The 23,528-nt window shown below is 39.5% G+C and overlaps 1 protein-coding gene across 1 annotated transcript in view; it reads left to right on the plus strand.

Moving 5' to 3' along the window:
- The window catches only part of UST (uronyl 2-sulfotransferase), a 245,445-nt gene extending 225,682 nt beyond the window's left edge, over positions 1–19,763 (plus strand). The window contains exon 8 of the mRNA XM_061624081.1: positions 16,167–19,763. Coding sequence (XP_061480065.1) covers positions 16,167–16,453 — 287 coding nt within the window. The 3' untranslated portion in view covers positions 16,454–19,763. The remainder of the gene's footprint in view (positions 1–16,166) is intronic.
- Positions 19,764–23,528: the final 3,765 nt, after the last annotated feature.

Here is a 23,528-nt window from a genome sequence, read left to right on the forward strand (position 1 = left end):
TGTTTTTTCCAACAGCTGGAGTCATTGCTTAAGTAGCAACATATTGTAATCAGTCTGATTTTACATCAAACTGCACTTTCAGATTCAACTGTTAATGCACCCAAAATAGAACATAACCTCCAGTTTGAAACACAGAAGGCTGTCTTCACCATCATATGACATTGACCAATAAAAAGGCTTTGAAATTAATAAAAATTAATTTGACACAGATTTCTAGGATGAATAATGAGAGAAATATAATTTTCTAGGTTAGATTCTCTGTAGAAATAGTAGTAACACAGGAAAGAAGAAAAGTAAAAAGAACACCAACAAACATACAAAAATGTAATTCTCCATCTTTGGAGATGGTACGTGTTGCCACCACTCACCTTATTCTCAGAGGCACATATTACCAAATTCTTCCAAGCTACACAGGAAGTGGATTGAACTGTGAAAGACCAACCCAAATTGTGTTTGCATTTTAACAAATTTGTAGAGCAGTACAATATCTCAGAAAGGAGGTCAGGTCTCCTGCTCCCCTGGTGCATTCACTGTAGCTGCAAAATTTCCCTGCTTTTTAAAGTTTGATAGAAATATCTGTTGGCTATAAGTACATTCTTAAACTGCAAGGGGTTTTTTTGCCTATTAGTGAATACAGTTTATTTTGAGCTTGGGTAAATTATTTATCTTCATTTTCAATAGGGCGCCAATAAAGTCTGAGATCCAGTGTAGCATGAACAAACATCCACTCAGCAGTGTTTCCCCCCCCCACCCATCCAGTCCCTTACATGTCCCCCAAATCTGCTCTGGAGGGTTGGAGTAGAGCGGACTGAAGGGAGAGAAGAGAAGTCCCATCCTGTGCATGATCGGATTTCTGTTGTGCGAGCAGATAGACATCACTCGATGTCACTCTCAATCAGTTTTCTCCTGAGATAATCAGCTGTTTGGTAATCCCCTCTTGGAGAAATATCTGATTACCACAAATTACAATTTTTTGCCTCATCTGTGTTCTTGGGATACATTTAAGTTTTTGGTACCCATTGCCTTGTGATAACTCAGATAAGCTGGTGCATTATATCAGGAAGAGACTCTGATGCTTTCTGGTTTGATTTTTCCTTCCCAGTGCCTTACTAAAGTGGACTCATTTATTCAACCAGCAACTTGTTGGCTTTTCTTTTTTCTTCTTCCAGGTTTGGCTTGATCCCTACTAATCTTTTGTCTTACCTAAATTGGCTAGGTCAGCAACATTGCAGGCATATTACAGCCATCTCAAAGTGTTTAGTCTGAGAAACATTATGGCCAATGGCCAGAGTAATTTCTTCTAATTGTTGCTTACTGTATGACAGCCAAATAAGAGTAGAATCTCTTCTTCTATTTTCGGTAGTGCACAGTAATGTTATTAGTGAGACAGTGGGGGACAGGATATAAATGCCTGAGTTTCAAGATACCTGTTCTATATGTTGTGTTCTTTAGTGTTGTGGCACCGACACTTTGGAATTCCCTGCCCTTAAATATTAGACAGGCTGTTACCTTTTCAGCACCTACTGAAGACCTTCCTCTTTCAACATGCCTTTTAAGTAGAGACCTTATCCCAGTCTGCGTCTGTGTTGGAATTGCTTTTTAATATGTTTTTAAAACTTTTTAAAGATGTTTTATTGTAATATATTTTAAAGTCTTTTTTTTAAGATGTTTTAGAGTGTTTTTAGTGTTTTGTTTGCCATCCTGGGCTTCTTCTGGGGGGAAGGGTGGGATATAAATTTATTAAATAAATAGCAGTTTTGGGAGCAGGGGGGGGGCTAAGCCCTTTCTCAGATTGATGTTTTCTTGTTCCAAATTATCCTCCACCACCACCCTTCTGCTTTTCTTCCTGTGGAATTCAAGGTACCTATTTATCCTTGTACGATTTACAGTAGGGTTGCCAGGCTCAGGGCCTGAGAATGATTCTGTATTTTTAAGAGAAGAGAAAATTCAGCCAAGTGCAGGTTTGCTTTAAGGTGAAACTGATCAATCTGTGTCTTTGCTTTGCTATCAAAAAAACTCATAAGCCTTTGCCTTGCTAGGGTGAAACTGAGAGGCCTGTGTGTGTGCTTTGCATTAAAGACACCTCTTGCTTTTTCCCTGGGCTAGGGAGGGAAGGATCCAGTACCATTCAGAGGAGGAAAAGGAGGAGAGGGAGAAGGAGAGAGAGTGGATGGGTACCAGGTAGGCACCATTTAAGGTCCCTGTTGAAGTTGCCCCCACCATCTGTGAGCAGGTGTAGGAACCTATTCCTTTCTGTTCATTTTGTTCCTACCTCTGGTACCAAAGTTCCTATTAAAGAAGTAATGTCCAGGAATGCATCTACTCTGTTAACTGAGGTATTACTGTAATGAAAAATTCTGGCTTGAAAGATCTGTGTAAAAACCATTCTGATTCCATGTAAAACCCAATTTTCCTTTCTGTTAGGAAAGTCTTCAATCTGGAGAGAATGCTGGAGCTGTTTAAAGACTATAGAACTCTGGGAATAACACCACCCACCAACCCACCCCCACTGCTAGTCTCCCTGTGTCATCCTAGTCTAGGCAAGGAATGGAGCCAAGAATTCCCTTTCCAAGAGATATGGGAAGCCTGGGGAAAAGTTACATTGATTTCACTTGGGAATTTTAGAACTTTGGGATCTCTTTTCCTGCCCTTTCCATTTTATTTACTTGGCTTTATTTTTCTGAAGCACGCCTTAGTTTTGAGCAGGATAAGGCTGGGTTGAAGAAAACCTTGATTCTAACTCCCTGGCTGTTGGCCAGAACAGTCAGGTTCCGTGTCAAAAGCATTGCACTTTAAAGAGACAGTGTTTCATTTCCCATTTTGATATTTGTTTCTTGTCTCTCTCCCATTTCTTTTTTAAATGCCAGATGTCCCCAGCCTTTGACCACCCTCAGACTTAAGTGTATAATAAGTGCTGTCAAATGTTCAAACTTGAGTAGAAGGGGAACTGTGAGCTTCTTTTCTAATGTGTAACTGTCAGTAATTATTGGTGTTACTCTTAATCAAAGGTGATCTTAGAGAGAAAAACAAAAGAAAATTGTGATTCATTTGGTGTTCCACCTTACATTGCCACAGTATTATGATGCTGAACAAAATAATTGGCTGGAAGACTTGGCAGTTGTGTGCCCTTTTTGAAGAGATTTTGGGGGGGGTTAGTTTCTGTGTTGAAAATTAATTTCTACTACCAGGATTGTATCAACAGGGGTGACTTGTTGGGATTTATTTATTTATTTATTTGGAAGAACTTATTCCATCCTGAGCAAATGCTGACAGTTGGTGACTTCTTGGGATTTTTTCTACTAATTTACTAATATTACAAAGTAGCATTTTATAGAAATATGTCATATCAAAATTCGGTTTTGAGATAGTGGAGGGGATAATCTTGCTGTCCAAATAGTCAAGTAAGTCTTTCTGCTACAATGCTAATATAAGGCTTATTTTCGTTTAATTGATCGTTTCTCTTCAGGACCAATTTGTAAATTGGAAAACAAATCCTATAAATGTATAAAGATATTGTCTATATCACAAATAATTTATTACTAATATATTGACCTCATTTGCATGTCACTGTAAATCATAGATAAACTACACTATGGTTTAAATGTGAACGTGCAGCTTACTGGTGCATGTTGCTGAAATTGTAGATGCTTTGCTCTTGCCCAATCCTGCTGCTGCTGTGTTGCCAAGGAACAAGTCATGGCCTGGCTTAGCATTATACCCCAACAAACCATGAGCAGAAACCAAGGGTTGTTTTTGGGAGCCCAGGGGTAGGAGCGAAGCACTCATGTTTCTAGCAGCATGTACCAGGATACTATACATTCACATTCAAACTGTAGTTTAATTTAACTATGGTTTAAAGTGGCAAACCGGGCCATTGTGTCACCAGATTAGGAACATAGGAAGCTGCCTTATACCAAGTCAAATCATTGGTCCATGTAGCTCAGTATTGTCAACACTGACTGGCTGTGGCTTTACAGGGCTTGAACCTGGGACCTCCTGCATGCAAAATATATGCTCTACAATTGAGCTACGGCGCTTTCCTTTACCAGCTATGTTTAATGGCCTGCTGGTTCCAGTTAAGTACACCTGGTAATTTGTCTTCATTTTATTACTTGATTTATTTGTTTCCTGTTTTTATTATGAAACTGGAATTTTACTGTACTGATTGTTTTTACTTTGTAAGTCGTTTGGGGTGTATTTATACAGAAAAGCAGCATAGAAATAAGAAGTACAGGACCAAGACATAGGAGGATTCATATACTTAGCACCTGAGAGAGACATGCTTTTGACAGTGTCTGCAGCACTGGTTTAGTGTTAGTTAATCAAAATAATGAAGGAGAAAACTACAGTGCAGATCTTCCAAAAAAAGAAGTGGACAGTGTTGGCATGCTATTGACCAAGATAGTCCTTATCAGAGTAAAATTTTAGTTTTTACCATGTTGGGGAAAAGTCTCAGTGAATTAAATACATTTTAGGTGATCAGTCATCTGCCTTTCAATCTATTTAGTTCTGTTAATTATTGCTATTAATTAATTAATATTATAGTTGGCTTAATCTAGAGCCTAGATATAACCATATTGATACATGTACCCCAATCTCCAAGCAGTGAGAAGTTTAAAAGGGTCCCAGCTCAGTTCCTTGGTTTCTTTGGAATGAAGGTCACTTGATACTTGGATATTTCTGTGATAAAGGGTTTATTACACATATTATTATTATTATTATTATTTATTTAGTTTAATTTATATACCGCCCTAAGCCCGAAGGCTCTCTGGGCGGTGTACAAAAAGATAAAAACAAGCACAATATATAAATACAATAAATACAATAAATAATAATAAAAAAACAAACAAACAATAACGAACCAAACAACATCCAAAATACGGAAATGCTGTTTAAAATACACTTTAAAATGCCTGGGAGTACAGCCATCCTTCAACATTTGCACCTATATAAATTTTGCAATGGAGTTCTCATACCAACCAGAGTGTATAAAACGCATATTTTATTCATAAAATGCATATTCACAGAATTAGTATAAGATAGAAGCCTTGCAGCATTAACATGCCAACAGATCCTGGTCCTCCATTAGCTTTGGGGAGGGGGGAAGCTCCAAAGCCATAGCTTTGGATTCTGCACAGAAAGCAAATCAGGTGTCTGTCTCTTTCTAGCTCCAGTGCCAAAACTGCTTGGCTATTCACTATCTCCCACATAAGCCCTTAATGACCTCACCTCAAGCCAGGAGAGAGCAGAGAGGAAAGACATGCCCCCTTTTGGTCATCTTCCAGAAGGGTCTCCAGCAATAAAGCATGTGTACTCCTATGGCAATAAATCACCTGTACTCTCCCAACACTTTAGTTAGACAATAGCCCAACAAAAGGGAATGTACCATTGTTACCTATTTAACAAAAGGAACTTGTTTGACCATTTTTTGCCAGCTGCCTTTTCTGCAGATTTCAGTCTTAAAGCTACAAAATCAGGGCAGGAAGGGAGGCCGAGAGGCCATCCATCCCAACTCTTTAACAGTAGATTTCAAATCATAGCTATGGAAAATGATTGCCAAATTTCAGTTGTTTGCACTCCATAATTAATTCAAATATTCTATGATTCTATGAAATAACCCATGTCAGTTTACTCAGCATAGTTAGATCCCAGGCTTTTCCATACTGTACCACCCCCTTAATTTTGAAATTAGTTTGTCTTCAAATACTTAGCATAGACAATTATAGCTACAACCATAATGTGAAAAAGTAACACCTCTTTAAGTTTAAATTAGTATATTACCTAAAAACATAGGCTCCTTACTGAGAAATCCAAGGGAATGTAATACCTTAAAATGTTACCAAAATTATCAGGCATTGTTTGAAGCAAAAGCCATATTTTAATCATCAGGGATTCCCAAACTGTGGTCTGTGGACTACCAGTGATCTGTGTGGTTCATTCAGGTGGTTTGCGGCATATCCACATTAAATAATTGATTTTTATCCCAGTCTACATCTGTATCATAATGGTGAACAAGTTTTTTTTTTAAGTTTTATTTTAAAAGTTTTTTTGTGTTTTACCACTTCTTGCGTGCTCCCTTGGGAAGGAAGGACAGGCAGTAGTAGTAGTAGTAGTATGAATTAATGAATGAATGAAACTTTATTTTTACCCCGCCCTTTTCCAAACTGGAACTCAGGGCGGCTTACAAATAAAACTACATGTAGCTAAAAACATACAAAAATATACAATTAAACTATACGCAACCTTAAAACCATGAAACAGGCACTTAAAATACTAAAAAACAATTTAAAATAATACAAATAACAGCATAAAACAATAAACAAACCTTGTAGAGCCCAATCCTAAACACCTTCTATCTCAAAATTAGTAGTAGTAGTAGTATATTATTACTTTGGTAAACCACTTCTGAATACCACTTACCATGAAAACCCTATTCATAGGGTTGCCATAAGTTGGGATCAACTTGAAGGCAGTCAAAAAAAATACACCTTATACTGTATTTGATTGTGTTACAAATTGAATTCTATGGAATGCTAAATGTAATACTATAAACTTGAAATAAAGGAAGCAATAAAAATATTTTTTAAATCATACAACGTCTGGCATAGGGCATTACAGTTCCTACAACAGGCAGAAAAATTGTTAAGTGGTGCACTAAGACCATCAGCAATTTTCAAGTTGTTCGTGGCAAAAAAAAGTTTGGGAACCACTGATCTTTTTCATTCCCTGTTGTTGTGATACAGTATTAGTTCAATCATGTGCCTGTAGTCCTGTACCGCACCCACCCACACCTCCACTGATCAAATAACTACAGTTTAAACTAATGTACCTGCCAGTTTTAAAGCTGGCAGCCCTACTAATTATTCCTAGTTTAAAGATTTTGCGTCTTTAGTTACTGTCTATCACTACTGTTTCATTATATGACAGAGTGAAATGGGTTAACAGTTAGCTCAGTTTCATTTTCCATTTGTGATTAAGGTTTATGATTGTCAGATAAAAAGATAAACTCCAAGGGTTTATACTAATTCACTAATAGGCAAAAAACCTTGCGGTTTAAGGACATGCTTATAGCCAACAGATATTTCTATAAGACTTTAAAAAGCAAGGAAATTTGGCAGCTATAGTATATGCACCAGGGGAGCAGGAGACCTGACCTCCTGTCTGAGATATTGTTCTGCCCTACAAATTTGTAAAAATGCAAACACATTTGGGTTGGTCTTTCACAGTCCAATCCGCTTCCAGTGTAGCTTGGAAGAATTTGGTAATATGTGCCTCTGAGCATATTTAAAGATAGGTCTGATCATTTGCATGCTTATTGAGTTCAATGGCATTTACTCCCATGCAATCTTGCTTCAGATAGGTAAAACTGACTGTGAGGAGGGGGAGGGGGGGAAAGGAGGGGATTGGATGGGGATAGCAAAAGAGGGGCAAAGGAAGGGGGAGGGGCAAAAGGGAGGTGATGGGAGGGGGAGGGAGGACAGGTTTGATCATTTGCATGTTTATTGAGTTCAATGGGATTTACTCCTGTGCAATCATGCTTAAGATAGGTAAAACTGAACATGGAGGAGGGGCGATGGAAGGGGAAGGAGGAGATTGGAAGGGGAGGGTAGAGGGGGAAGGAGGGGCAAGGGAAGAAGCTAGAGTAAGGGGATAGGAGGGAGGAGGAGGGGAGGGCAGGTTTGATCATTTGCATACTTTTTGAGTTCAGTGGGATTTACTCCTGTGCAATCAGGCTTAGGATAGATGAAACTGACCTGGGGGAGGAGGAGGGCAGGAAGGGGAGGGAGGGAGGGGGAGAGGAGGGGAGGAGATTGGGTGGGTGAGCACTGGGCAGAGGGGAAGCCCCTTTCCTTTCCAAAAGGAAAATATTATGAACAGTATCATTGTTTTTCAGTGTTTCCCCCACCTTTTTATTCTACAGCAGGCACATGTAATCTCCCACCCAAATTTAAACCAAAGTTGTCACTGGTCACATCCACACTAGCCTTTGATTCCACTTTAGACAGTCATGGCTTCCTCCAGAGAATCATGGGAAGTGTAGTTAGTGAAGGGTATTGAGAGTTGCTATGAGATGCCCAGTTCCCCTCACAGAGCTTCAGTCAGAGGGGCTGATTGTTAAACCACTTTGTCTACTGGAGCTCTGTCAGGGGAATAGGAGTCTCCTTTTAGCACCCTTAACTACACTTCCCAGGATTCTTTGGGGGAAGCCATGAGTGTCTCAACTGAAATAAAAGTCTGATGTGGGCGTGGCCCCCTGATTAGCCAAGCCAAACAGCTATGAGTCTGGCTTTTAGAACACTGACAGTTGGTTCATACGGAGCATGCCCAACGTTATAATTGGGTTCCAGCCAAAATTTCTTAAATTAATTAAAAATCAGCCAGGCATTTTTTTTAACTTTTAAACTGCAGAAGATGAAGGTCAGTGTAGGGGCAAGGTCAATAATAGGATTACAGGTACTCTGTGAACATGGCTGATTTTTAATTAATTTCAACAAATTATGAGAACTCTGACAGAAAAAAGTCCAATGGAGGTCTGGGATTTTTTTCTCTTTTTTTACACTTTGAACTCTTGATTCTCTCTTACTGTTTTGTGTATCGCCATGAAAATTTACAGGTTTGTTAAGCAAGCGTTTCTGAGTTCAGGACATACTTTTTGTAAGGTTTTGTTTTGAAATGAGTTTATGGGAAGCATCAGAATGGCATGGGGGTATTTTCAATTTAACATTGCGGAATGCGAAAAATCCATGCTGGCTGTAGTACATAGCCACTCTTGTGGCTGATATATAATGTGATTAGAAAGTTAACTGTTGAGTGCATAATTAACTTTAGAATTCCCACATTCATTTTTTCTGATTTTACTATTTTAAGAAAACAAGCCAGATGTTTCTGTTCTTCAGATCCAAAATCAAACATTAAATTAGGTTAACAAGCGACATTAATATACACCTTTAGGCTTGAAACTTTGAAGAAGCCTGAAATTGCCATTGGGCATTCTATAGCAGAATGACAATTTGATATACTGGAAAGGTCGGAACTATTTCTCAGTATTGAATAGATACATTCAATATACATTCTGAGCAAGCTAGATACTGAGGTATTTTTAATAAAGCTCAAGTTCCTTAAAATTTTTGTATAGTTCTGTTTTTCAGTGAAGCTCAATAACTGGATTTTCTCTGCCCCTCAAAACACATTTTCTTAGGAGACTGCCCATCTTGAGCGTAGGGCATCTATGAACATTGTGAATCCTGTATAAAAGCCAGGCCTCTGCAGTTTCCCTTTTTCTCATAGGGTTTGGCTGTACCAATAAACAGATAATATGGACTTTCCTGATGCCAATACATAGGCAAAATTGGAATGCCAGTGGGCTTCAAAGTTCCTCATACTGTGGAAAGGTCTATGGAGTTTTGTTTCTGTTTTTGTTAACAATATAGCATATAGTATAGTGGTACATTAGTTTTCAACTGCAGTAACAGATACAAAAGGAAGGTTTGTGTTTGACTGTTAACAACAACATATTTGTCACCATTATGCTTTATTTATTTTTCCCCACCTTCCTGTTTTGGGCTTGGATTTCAAACCAACCAACTGTGCTTCAGTTGGTTTTAAGGACCTCCTGATCACTGTTCTGCAGTATACTTTTTTCTAAGTAATCTGAAAGCCAAAGCAAGCACTGTAAAACAGAGTCTCCAAAAGTAAACAGTGCAGTTTGTTTGTTGCCCTCCATATGGCTCACAGGCTAGAAGGGTCATAAAATGTGGTTCTTCTCTCTCCTCCCCACCCCACCCCCACCCCAGCCACCTTCTAGTGGAACAGCTGGGTTTACACAGCATTTTCCCCAAGTGTTTGATCTGGCGTGGAGCCAGCCATGCATAATTTTTCCATTATGTGCACTTGATAGATGAGGAGTGGGGGGGAGGGGAAAACTTCACAAGCACATTTGTGAGTTACTTTGGATTTTTATTAAGAGTCTCTTAAAGAGACTATAAACTAATGTAAACAAATGAAAAGCCAGCAAGGTATGACTAGAACTATAATGGCAAGTGAATGTTGCCCACAGCTCAGAAGGTTGGGGGTTGTTTAGGGGGCGGGGAATTGCTCTGCCTTTTTATATATAAATACATACAGTGCCTTGCAAAATAATCATACCTCTGACCAATGCTCTCATGTTATTGAATTACAGTGGTACATTGTAATTTCGTTCTGTATGAACTCCTCTGTAGCAGTCTTGATGCCCCATCCACATCTACTGTAGTCCCCAATGAGGTGTCCAGTGCAACGTCTGCTGCAACTTCAGAACAGTTTCAGTTTATGTGGCCTGGTGACATAGACAAGGTGCTTGCAGCCAGCAACGTGTCCCTTCGACCCTTGCCCTTCTTGGCTTATTAAAGCGTACTGAGGGGGGTTGACTGAGTGGATCCAGGGTGTGGTTAACACATCATTGCAGGAGGGAGTGGTTCCAGCCTCCCTGAAAGAGGAGGGGATCCAACCACTCCTGAAAAATCCCACCCTGGGCCCGTTGGTTTGCGACAATTACCAACCGGTCGCAAATACACCCTTCTTAGGGAAGGTGATTGAGACGGTTGTGGCGCAGCAATTGCAAGTACTCTTGGATGAAACAGATTATCTTGACCCATTCCAGTCTGGGTTCAGGCCTGGTTATGGGATTGAATCAGCCTTTGTCACCCTGATGGATGACCTTTATCGGGAGAAGGACAGGGGAATGTGACCCTGTTATTCTTACTTGATCTCTCAGCGGCTTTTGATACCATTGACCATGGTGTCCTTCTGGGCTGACTTGGTGAGATGGGTATTGGAGGCAGTGTTTTACAGTGGTTCCAGTCCTGTCTCCAAGGTTGTTTTCAGAGAATAGCATTGGCTGATAGTGTTTTGGCTCCCTGGCAGTTGTGCTGTGGGGTGCTGCAAGGTACTATCTTGTCCCCCATGCTGTTTAACATCTATATGAAGTCTTTGGGAGCAGTCATCAGGAGATTTGGGGCAAGGTTTCAGCAGTATGCTGATGATACCCAGATCTATTTCTCCGTAACATCTGAATCAGGAGAGGCTGTGCAAGCCCTTGACCGCTGCCTGGACTTGGTGGTGGGCAAGATGAGGGCCAATAAACTGAGTCTGAATCCTAGCAAGATGGAGGCGCTGTGGGTTGGTGGTCCCCGAGGTCAGATAATTGGTCAGTTGTCTGCTTTGGATGGAGTTGTACTCACTCTGAAAGAGTAGGTCCATAGTCTGGGGGTGCTCCTGGATTCATCTTTGTTGCTGGAGGCCCAGGTGACCTCGGTGGCTAGGAGTGCCTTGGCTGGTAATACAGCTGCAGCCATTTCTGGACCAGGATAGCTTGATCACTGTTGTCCATGCACTGGTAACCTCCAGGCTGGATTACGGTAATGCGCTCTATGTTGGGCTGCCCTTGAGGTTGGTCTGGAAGCTGCAGTTGGTGCAAAATGTGGCAGCGAGACTGCTCACTGGGGCAGGGTATTGCCAACATGTCACCCCGCTACAGAAAGAATTGCACTGGGTGCCCATTTGCTACTGGGCTAAGGTTCTAGTTTTGGTGTACAAAGCCCTATACAGCTTGGGACCAGGATATCTTATCCCTTGTATACCCAGTTGATCACTGCGCATTGCAAGTGAGGGCCTTCTGCAGATACCATCTTATCTGTTCTGCACAGCATAGGAAACGGACCTTTAGTGTTGCAGCACCTACCCTGTGAAATTCTCTCCCCTTAAATATTAGACAGGCGCCATCTCTGTTATCTTTTTGGCACCTATTGAAGACCCTCCTCTTTCAACAAGTTGTGACCTTGTCCCAGTCTGCGTTTGTGTTGGAATTTCTTTTTAATATGTTTTTAACCTTTTATATATGTGTGTGTGTGTGTGTTTAACCTTTATTTTAAAAAAAGATGCTTTGAAAGCTTTTTTAAAAAAATGTTTTTTAATTTTTTAAAATGTATTTTAAAGTCTTTTATGATGTTTTAAGTGTTTTTAGTGCTTTTGTTTGCCGCCCTGGGCTCCTGCTAGGAAGGGTGGGATATAAATCAAATAATAAATAAATGATGTTTTATTTTGAAACACTGAAACTCAAAATCAATTATTGTAAGGTAACATTGGTTTTATGTTGGGAAATGTCTGTAAGAAACATAAAAAACGGAAACGTGTTACTTGCATAAGTATTCAAGCCCTGTGCTTTGGAAGATCCCAGTTTACACAGATGAAAGAAACTGCCCTATCGAGGACACAATTACCGTACCATTGGCCTCCACCTGTGACCCATTAAAGTTGCTGCCACATTGTCAAGATAAAAACTCCACTGTTGAAGGATCATCAGGCTGTGGATCTGGAGGAAAATGAAGACCAAAGAGCATTCCACAGAAATAAGAGATAATGTAATACAAATGCATAGATTAGGAACAGGGTACAAAATAATATCCAATTGTTTGGATATCCCAGTGAGCACAGTTGGATCAATAATCAGGAAGTGGAAGCTGCATCATACCACCCAAGCACTACCAAGAACAGGCTGTCCCTCAAAACTCAGTGCTCAAACAAGGAAACGACTTGTGAGGGAAGCTACAGAGAGGCCAGCAATCACTTTGAAGGAGCTATAGAGTTCAGCAGCTGGGAGTAGGGTAATGGTGCACCAGTCACCCCTATCAAGAGCTGTGCATAACACTGGCCTATATGGGGAGGTAGCAAGAAAGAAGCTGTTACTCAAAAAGTACCATCTGAAAGCACGTCTGGAGTTTGCCAGAAAGCATGAGAGTGCCCCAGCTGCAACGTGGGAAAAGGTTTTGTGGTCAGATGAGACCAAGACAGAGCTTTTTGGCCAAAACGCAAAGCGCTATGTGTGGTGCAAACCTAACACTGCCCATGCCTCAAGACACACCATCCCTACAGTGAAGTATGGTGATGGCAACATCATGCAGTGGGGATGCTTCTCATCAGTAGGGACTGGGCATCTTGTTAAAATAAGGAAGAATGGATGGAGCAAAATACAGGGAATACTGCAAGAGAACCTACTTCAGTCCACTAAAAAACTGAGGCTTAGGAAGAAATTGACTTTTCAGCAGGACAATGATCCCAAGTACAAGGCTAGAGCAACACTGGAGTGGCTCAAGAACAAAAGGGTGAATGTCCTACAGTGGCCCAGTCAAAGTCCTGATCTCAATCCCATTGAGAATCTGTTGAGCTCTTTGAAAATTGGGGGCCACAAGTGACATCCAAGCAACCTGAACAACCTGGAGTGAATCTGCCAAGAAGAATGGGCCAAAACCCCTCCAACACAGTGTGCAAAGCTGGTGCATACCTACCCCAAAAGACTTAAAGCTGTTATTGCAGAGAAAGGTGGCTCTACCAAATATTAATGTGGGGGGTTGAATACTTATGCAAGGGACATGTTTCAGTTTTTTGTTTCTTACAAACGTTTCCCAACATAAAACCAATGTCACCTTACAATAATTGTTTTGAGTTTCAGTGTTTCAGAATAAAATATACAGAACGAAATTACAATGTACAATTTGTAATTCAGTAACATGAGAGCATTGGTCAGGGTCTGAGTACTTTTGCAAGGCACTGTAGATTTGCAGAGAGACATGTATTCTTCTGATTCTTCAAGGATAAGGCAGAATTTTTTTAAAAAAATCAGATAAAAAGATACTGTTATTGGGAATGAATTGAAAAATGTGCCTTAATTATTAAAATGGGATGGAACTTCTCACAGGAGAGCCTTCATAGAAATAGTTTTGCAGCATTCAGGTCTCAAATGTCCTCCATGGAAATCTTTCAGGGCCCAACTAGAAGATGAAGTTCATATTTTTAGCTTGCTTTTTTTTTTGAGGGGGCTGTATAATAAATACCCGGCATGAGAGAGGGTGCTTTAACTCTTTGTCCCTCTACAGCATCAGTTGGAATTGCGGGCCTCCTGGCTGCTATTCATAGTGGGAATTCTCCTCCCATGGCAAGTAGAGGGGGAACAAGAGGGTGTGCAATTCTAACCAAGACTGCAGTCAGAGAAAGCATTCAGGTCTCCTCTCTCCTCCCATACCATTGTTCAGATTCCACTTTGGTCCCCTCCACGCTGCCTGTTTCTTAAAAATCATTCACACAACAGCTAAAACCTTCACGTTCCAAAGGCCCAAACTAGAGATGACTTGGGAGATCCATGAGTAGCTCTCCCATTGTCTGTCTTTGTGTAAAAAGCAGCAAGCGGTAGACAATTTAGATCAAGGCTGCAGTGCTGGAGGAAAGGAAGGTTAGCCTATCCTCCTGTATAGTGTTCCTCATTTAAATCTGACTGCCATCCCTCCCTAATGCGCCTATTAGCCACAGCAAGAAAAAGACAGATACTCATATGGTTTCTGTAGCATTTCTGTAGCATTTTTCCCCCATCACTGTTGCTGACAGCAACTTTAGGAATGACTTGAATTGGGGAAATGGTGTGGAGAACATCACATCCATAATCATATGCCCTCCTTTCTCAGAAACGCTACATTTAAAGGAAAAGAAATGTAATTGGGAAATCTGATCACAGATCTCTGCTTTGGACCACAAAACATTCAGGTGTTGGACATAGAAATCTGTATGGAAAACACACATGCCGAAGAGCTTTGATGTGCATTCCAGCTTTCTCCAGTTTGCTGCATTGAAAGGATTTCCTAATTCATATAGGCTTTCTTTTTCTTTTTTTCTTTTTTGCTAAAATTTGCAGGCCTTCAAAAGAAAAAAAAAAGTATGTTCAAACTAGAGCCATCCGTGAACATTCCAGCAAATCTAGGGCAGCATTTTATCTATTTATTTATTCATTTGTAAAGTGGCTTACAAGATTTCCTCAGGATACTTGACACAAGGCAATTGGTAGAAGGGGATCGGTTTCTTCTTTGCCTACATTCCTCTCTCTACTAGAAACTTTTCCAGAGAGCGGCTGATGATACATGGACTTGTATACTGGTAGCAGATCTTGGAAAAGTTACTTTTTTAAACTACAACTCCCATCAGCCCCACCCAGCATAGCCACTGGATTGGGCTGATGGGAGTTGCAGTTCAAAAAAGTAACTTTTCCAAGCTCTGACTGGTAGTTGGTTCCCATTGAGACTATTGGGCTGAAAAGACAAAGGCCAACAAGCAGGATCAGTGTACTCTAATATTGTACCCATCCTACTCCCTGCTGAGTTCTAGCTGCTATAATGACAACATTGAGACTAAGTAGTAGGAAGCAGAGAGCCAGGACCACTCCCTGGACTAGATGTAAGAAAGAAGCAAAGCAGGTAGGCTTGAGGGAATCAAGACTGCACTTGGTGGGGCAGTGCTCCATTTGCCCTAAAGGATCAGCCTCTGCTAGACTTGTAGGAGTAAGAAGGGAAAGCCAGCCAGAGCAGGGTTTGAGGTGGTATTTGCCTGCATCCCTTTCTCTCACACACACATACCAAAAAGAGTTAGATAAATAGCCCGTGATACGTTATGTGGTCTTTCCATATAGGTGTATCTCTCCTAGCATATATACATTCCTTCCTTTCTCTTGGCTGCATTTTTAATTGCAAGAAATTTTTAATTGCATTTCTTGCTTTTCCTCTCACCTCCCGCTAGTTTTATCAGGTTGAATCCAGTTTCTCGCACTAGATTTCCATTAGTATCAGCTTAGTTATCATGACTAACTATTCCCACTGAATGCAATGGGATTGTCCTATCCAGTCTATCCGAAGGCAATTCTGTGTCACAAGGTTCCACACTCAGTAGCCTGGGTTTCCTTACAAGAGGGTAGTCACTCCTGTAGTTCAGTTAAAAAGAGAAGTTTATTGGGTCAACAAACAAGCTAGTGCACACCTCCTCCAGTCTTTCCACTTTATTGCTCTTGGGTCTTTCCCACTTCAATGCTTCCTACCCAAAGCTACCCAGTGGCATCCTTTCCTGGACCAAATGCTTGCTTCCTTACATTAGCCAAAGCCAAGATTTCAGTTTCAAAGCATTTGCAATCTATTGAATACTTGTTTGTTTGTTTGTTTTGGAAGCCCATATTTATGAGCAGAGGGCAGCTTGAGACTGATAGGAAGTGTTGGCAGTTCAATAAAATAATGAATAAAATGTCACTTTTCTTCATTGCTATTTATGTTTGAACAAGCTATGTTGACCAAATTCCTCTGTATGTAAATCTCTTACAGAACATAGAAAACTCGGCAATCTAACTGTGACAGTGAAAAAAACCGTCCCTTCTCCAGAATCTCTGCAGATCCTGTACCAGCGCATGAAATATGAATATGAGTTTTACTACTATGTCAAAGAGCAGTTTCATCTGTTAAAGCGCAAGTTTGGACTACGATCTTCAAACAGTAACTCTTCTCCTAGACCAGAATTTGTCATTCCTTCTCCTTTGGAAACTGAAGAGCCAGTAACAGAAGATGAGGAGCAAGATGATGAAAAGTGGTTGGAAGATATCTATAGAAGGTGATGTAAGCATCACTTTCTCTACTGGCTAAAGCTCCTAGATTTTTCAAAAACTATTAAGAAAAATGCTTAAGGAAGGAAGTTAATGCACAGCAGCATCTAAAAAGACATTTCTGCCAGGTTGAACTGATAGTGAGACCTCTTTTTGAGAGGCTTTACTTCTTTAAATTTATTTTTCTTTTTTGTTATCCTTGACTCCATAGGATCATAGTAGCTAGGACATACTTTTAAATGTGCCATCTCTTATTTCACTACAAATAACATTGTCACTGTAAAATATTGCTGCATGTGGTACCTACTTGGCAAAGTGGTGTAAACCACAACATATGTCATTTGCAATTTTCTCAAAACTTGTTTGCCTTTGCTAGTATTTATAATGAATTTTTATAGTCACATTTGAGCATCTAGAATTAACAGCAGAGTATTAGAGGTTTATGGCATCACCTAAATAAGGGGATACCATTGTACTAAAATAATAAAAGAAATACGTTGCTCCTACACCATTGGTCTATGGGTGCTAGTTAGGCTATGTTTCTCCCATACAAGCGGTATGTAATAAGAGCATTGTCAACAAAACAAGTAGAAATGAGAAGGGAATTGCACTTATGATGTTGTTAAATATCTGGGTACATCAAAATTCAACAGCATTTGAAGTTGATGAAAAGTAGAAGGGCAGATGTTTGTAGAATGTGGTGGTGTTGTTTTTACTGGAGAAGTTAGGCTATGGGGAAGGCATGGGACACCACTTGGTATTAGCATATTATTTCCAGTCTTGTTATTACACAGAAACTTAAAAGAGGGGAGCAGGAACAATGAAACATCTTGGGGGGAAATGTGGGCTGTTCTTCTAAGTTAAAAGAACATTTATGTAATGCCATAAAGGTATGAGTTGAGACATTCTTGCTGAAGTTAGATCTTCTAGACTATTGAGAATAAATAACACAATTGGGGGTATAATCCATGATGCATTGATTTCAAAGAAACAGAAAAAGTTTACTACATTCCCTTCAGAGTGTCTTCCACTCTTTTTTCCTGTTTCACAGTGACGATTGTCTAGAGCTTGCATCTAGTCATGGGCAGATACTTTTTAACTTAAAACAAGGGAGCAATAAATTACTGGTGCCTTCATCATACTCAGATGTGTGCTGGCCAGAGTAATGCAGTCAACAGGTTTGATGGGTTAAATGACTACTTTTGGGAGGAAGGGTGGAATAGTTTGTTCATGTATTAGTAGCACTGCTTCTGCTTTGGTGTGCTCTCAACATACCTTTGGCAAATTCCCTTCTCAGAGCTTGTAGGCATCAACTAATATTTTAAACCACCACTGTGTATTGTATTCTGTTGTTTGCTATACTACTTTTATCAGGATTTGAACAAACATAATTGTGTTAAGGCTCAACATGGATGAATTATCTTCGCTAGTTATGTCCTAATCTTGTGGTTCCAGTGCACTACTCTGACGGAACACACTGGGAGCAGGAAATACAGTCAATAATCATTAAGCAAGATGTTGATTGTATATTTTAAGTGGTTTCTATGAAATTACATTTAAAGAGTAATGATTAGTTTACACACTGTGGAATTTTCTTTTGGGAATCAAATTAATATTCACATATTGGGTTTCTTTTTTCATCTTTTTTATAAGATCAGATTTTATCCGTGTCTCAAGAGTCCTGGGTCACTTAACATGTTCACTTTCTCTGCAATCTCACTGCTGCTTAAATCTATTTTTATCATTCTATTTAATATTATTTTTTCCATGAATACTTTGCAATATTAAAAGCAACAGCTGTCAGGTAGTTTACTTGCTAGGTTTTAATGTTGTATATTTTTTGTACAAGCAATTTGGCCTCTACTCCCAGAAAGGTACATCATAAATTTATTTGGCACATAAGCTTTTAAGTTTGCTAACACAAAAGGCCATGTATCTGTCATGAAATAGATTTTATAATTTACTTTACATTACTTAGAAGCACATTTTAAGTTTGTTAAACTTTTGACTTATTTATTGTGACTTTTCAGCACATTCCAAATTCTAAGATGCTCAGGAAAGTAATTCATTTAAATGATTTTATTTTGGTCTGATGACTTTTTTTTAAAGAATGAAATCACTGTTATAAAGCCTTCAGCCCATGACAGCCTTTTCATAAGCACCATGCTTGTTTGTAAATCTGCGAGAGGGAAAGGGTCCGTTCATGGCACATGTGAAAAAAACAGAATATATATGTACATTCGGTTAGTTGTAAATGAAAGCAACCAATGTTTGAATTAAATATTCATTAACTTATTCACTGACTTTTTTATATTAAACTGTAAGACATCCATCTAAACTTCTTTTATTTTTAGTCCACTAATATTTCTGTTTAGAACCTTTGCTGTTCTTCACAAAACCAGTAATCATTCAGGAGTTTTTTTCTTTATGGATGTAAAGGTTAAAGGGTTTTCCATTTGAATCATACTAGAAAAGAGTGTTTTATAAAGCATCATTTGGCTGAAGGCCATATTTACTTAAGCAGGCTATTTTGAGATTACTGTATTATACCTTGAATAACTTTAAGGCACAAGACCCAAAAGCTAACCATCTTTAATTGTATGAGGAATACAGGAAATATTTAGAAGTGCACTGCATTACACTGCCAATGTGCTTTATTGCTGTTGTGGAATAGTTTTTAATGCATAGTGGTAACAGCTTTGACCCACGCATTGCTTTTTACTAACTAACATAGACATAGGTTTGATGATATTTGATATCCAGGGCCAGTGTTCTACTTGTCCACAATCTTTAGATGACTTACTAAGATTGAAAAACTTGCATGCTGGAAATTACAAACACACAAGAAATAACATGCTCTGATGGTAGTGAAATGGCTTTGAATTCCAAAATTACATTAATAAATGGTACATTTTGTTTAATTTATTTCTGTTTATTCTGAGATACAATTGCATTGCAGTTTTCTAAAATGCACTCACATCATTGTGAAACCATGAATGTCTTTTTCTTTTAAAGATACATTTGGAATATTTCAGTTTGTATGAATGTCTTGGTCGCCACATAGCTTTTGCTATTAATTACATTCTTTTTGTGGTAGAATTTGATAACACAGGCCAGAAGTAAAAAAGTGCTCTTTTGAGATACACAGGTTCCAATTGCTTAAAGCAAATAAGTAGGCTCCTGGAATTTTTTTTAAGGAAGAAAATAGGCTCTCTTTTTGCTTGGAGAATCTTCATTGCATTTAGGCTCATCCTCTTGTCCATTGCCTACCAAAAGTACATTTGAAAATAAATTACATGCAAATTAATAAAGGTCTGTAATTCACAAGGATGAATGGTTTTGTTTGTGTTTGTCTTTCTGTATTTTAATGGTTATATAATCAGTATCCAGCATGATTTACTGTGAAATCAATGAGAGTACACGTAGACACAGTTTTCTTAATTTGTCTCTTAAACTGAGTGTCTCATGGGATCTTGTCATAGATATCCCATGGGGGAGTGAGCGAGGCAGTGACTCCCGGGGTGAGCAAGCGAAGTGGGGGCAAGCCAGGCAATGGCAGGGTGGGATCCAGGCTACAGGAGACATGAGCTTGCAAGGAAGAGGCAATGCTATGGGGCCACGGTGGGTGGCAGGCATGGCAGATAAGTGAGTGCAGTGGCAGTGGGCAGGCAAGCCATGGAGGAACAGTCAGGACAGACCAGGCTACTGTTCCTGGCTGCCTGCCTCTTCTGTCCTTGCAGGAGGTCGGGGGGGGGGAAGGAGGCGTGGCCAGATCTAAGGGGAAAGGAAGGTTGGCAAGGCCTGAGGGCAGTGGGGGATTTGGCGAGGAGGTTGAGGAGTTGGATGGGCTTGGTGTACCTGGGGTTTAGTGCTAGGATTGGCATGCAAAGCATGCAGGGGTGGGAGTCCCTAGTGTGTGTGTACATGTATCTACAAGTCTTGCTAATATATCTAAGTTGGCCTCATTCCTAACTTATATTCAAAATACCTTTTCAGTATTGTCCCAGTCTTCATTCAATGAGGAAATTGTTTTGAAGGATCAGAAGTAATGGCAGATATTTCTAATATCAGAAATTCTTCTCTAGAGACATCCAGCTGGTACAAGTACTATTTCACCCTTTATTGGTGGAAAACGCCCAGTTTCAGAACAGCTGATCTGGAGATTGGTTGTTAAATATTTAAGGCAACTCAATATGATTTTTTTTCCATTTTTCAGTTTTTTAAAAATAACATACATTAAATAATGTAAAACTATATTGGCAAAAATATCATAGGTGATACATTCCAATCCCAAAATGCCTTACTTACAGGTATGTGATCTTTTAAAAAATGAAAGCTCAGATCCTGGGCTACCTGCAAGGCAGGTTGGTGAGCCCTGCCTTAGTAAAAAGAAAAAAAATGATATGTTCACTGGAGAATAATTACAGTACTTGATTGAAATAGGAATAATGCAGGAATTGCTGGATGAAACTTTTGTATTTGGTTCTTTTTAATTATAAATCATTTTAAGTTCTCCCAATTTCTTTGAAGATACCAGGTCAATTAAAATCAGCATAACCTCAACTAAAAATGTTCTTCCTGAACACAATCTATAGTATAAACAATTGCCTCTTGAACATGTCTACTTCTTGACAGTTGCATCTCTTGGTTAAGAAATTGTCACACCACACTCAAGTCAATTCAAAAGACTTCTTTGCTGGATGAAATTAGAATTTGTGTGTGAATTGTATTATAATACAGAGCTGAGTTCAACTTACAAAGTTAATACAGACAATTGTATCTTTGTTCAAATATAATGCAGGGTTTGTGCAGATGTCTGATGCCTGTATCTAGAAGGCAAATAGGAAATGGGGTACTTCTCTTTGCTTTTCAACTAGTTTTGGGAATTTTCACTTATTGCTAGATGGTCACAACTTGCAGTTGTCCCAGTCCTAATATAAAATTCTGAAACCAAGCACAAAAGATCCAGTAATAAGTAGGAGGAGGAGAGAGATTTTCAGTTTAGTGGATGAAAAGAAATATGGGGTAAAGGGAAGCTTCATGCTGGTCTATGAATGTTTCTGCTAATGTAAATGTACTGCCTTCAAGTCGATTCCGACTTATGGCGACCCTATGAGTAGGGTTTTCATGAGGCTAAGAGGCAGTGACTGGCCCAAGGTCACCCAGTGAGCTTCATGGCTATGTGGGGATTTGAACCGTAGTCCAACACCTTAACCACTACACCACACTACTGCCATTGAAAATATCACAATTCTCATGTTAGAAAAGTGATTTTCCAAATACCAAAACGTAATAGAAAACCAAATGAAAACTTCCATACATAATCCTAACCCAGAATATAGATTTCAGGATTGCCATATAACTCTGTGGGACAAAGAATGTAACAAACTTGACAACAAATTTAATGCGAACCCCAGAAGACAGCACTGTCTGTTGAAGAGCAAAAGGGGGGAGGGCTAAATGAACCATGGGTGCCAATCTTCCTTTCAGACACAGTCTGAAATATATCTATGTATTTGTCCTGAAAATCACGGAACATCTTTAAGATTATGAAGCCATGTCCCTTCTGGGCATGAAAATGAATTCCATATAAAGGAATATCTTGTTAGAAACTTTGTATGAAACCCCCCTGAATAATCTTCTAGATATTTTTTTTATTGGCAAAGAAGAGTATATGCGTGGGAGCATGATTGGATCCATGGACAGAAGCTTGAACTGACTACAGCCTCAGCAGCGGTCAACTCTTTATGATAAACCACACTGGAATTTGGAGACTTTTCAGCAACTTTGACCTTAACTTTGTCTTACAAATATCACAGTGTCAAACAGCATTGCATATGTCTTCTCATTATGGAGGCAGAAGGAATAATTGTCCAACCAACTCTCTTTTTCCAAAACAATACTCTTTGAGTGAAAGGAAAGTAGGTAATGTCTTTCTTTCTGTTAAATAATAAGAATGTCCAGTTTTCATTATGAAATGTTTCATATTAGCAATAAATATACATTTTACCACAAATACTTTACTGTATGGTAACTTTAGATTGCATATAACTGAAACACATTTCAGTTAAGTTTGGGTAGTTCATAGGTTACAAGCTAAGAGTCCTTTCCACACATAGGCTGCATTTACAGATCATAGTAAACCATAGTTAATGGTTTACAGTGAATGTGCCAAATTGGGCACATTTGCTCCTTCCTGCTAGTGCATGGGAGTAACAAACCATGATGGCTGGGTTAGCATTACATCCAAACCAGGGATCATGGTAACCAAGATTCTCGGCTTACCTTTCTTGGTTTGTTTGAGTGAAACAAGCCATAGTATTGAAAATAAAACAGCCGATATCATAATGCCATTGTATAAATCTATGGTGCGGCCGCATTTGGAATACTGTGTACAGTTCTGGTTGCCTCATCTCAAAAAGGATATTATAGAGTTGGAAAAGGTTCAGAAGAGGGCAACCAGAATGATCAAGGGGATGGAACGACTCCCTTACGAGGAAAGGTTGCAGCATTTGGGGCTTTTTAGTTTAGACAAAAGGCGGGTCAGAGGAGACATGATAGAAGTGTATAAAATTATGCATGGCATTGAGAAAGTGGATAGAGAAAAGTTCTTCTCCCTCTCTCATAATACTAGAACTCGTGGACATTCAAAGAAGCTGAATGTTGGAAGATTCAGGACAGACAAAAGGAAGTACTTCTTTACTCAGCGCATAGTTAAACTATGGAATTTGCTCCCACAAGATGCAGTAATGGCCACCAGCTTGGACAGCTTTAAAAGAAGATTAGACAAATTCATGGAGGACAGGGCTATCAATGGCTACTAGCCATGATGGCTGTGCTCTGCCACCCTAGTCAGAGGCAGCATGCTTCTGAAAACCAGTTGCCAGAAGCCTCAGGAGGAGAGAGTGTTCTTGCACTCGGGTCCTGCTTGCGGGCTTCCCCCAGGCACCTGGTTGGCCACTGTGAGAACAGAATGCTGGACTAGATGGGCCACTGGCCTGATCCAGCAGGCTCTTCTTATGTTCTTATGTTCTTATGTTCTTATAGTTTAGACATAACATTAAGCCAGGGATTGTGGTTTTTTTCC

The sequence above is a fragment of the Rhineura floridana genome, chromosome 4 (genome assembly GCF_030035675.1).
Source record: "Rhineura floridana isolate rRhiFlo1 chromosome 4, rRhiFlo1.hap2, whole genome shotgun sequence".
NCBI lineage: Eukaryota > Metazoa > Chordata > Lepidosauria > Squamata > Rhineuridae > Rhineura > Rhineura floridana.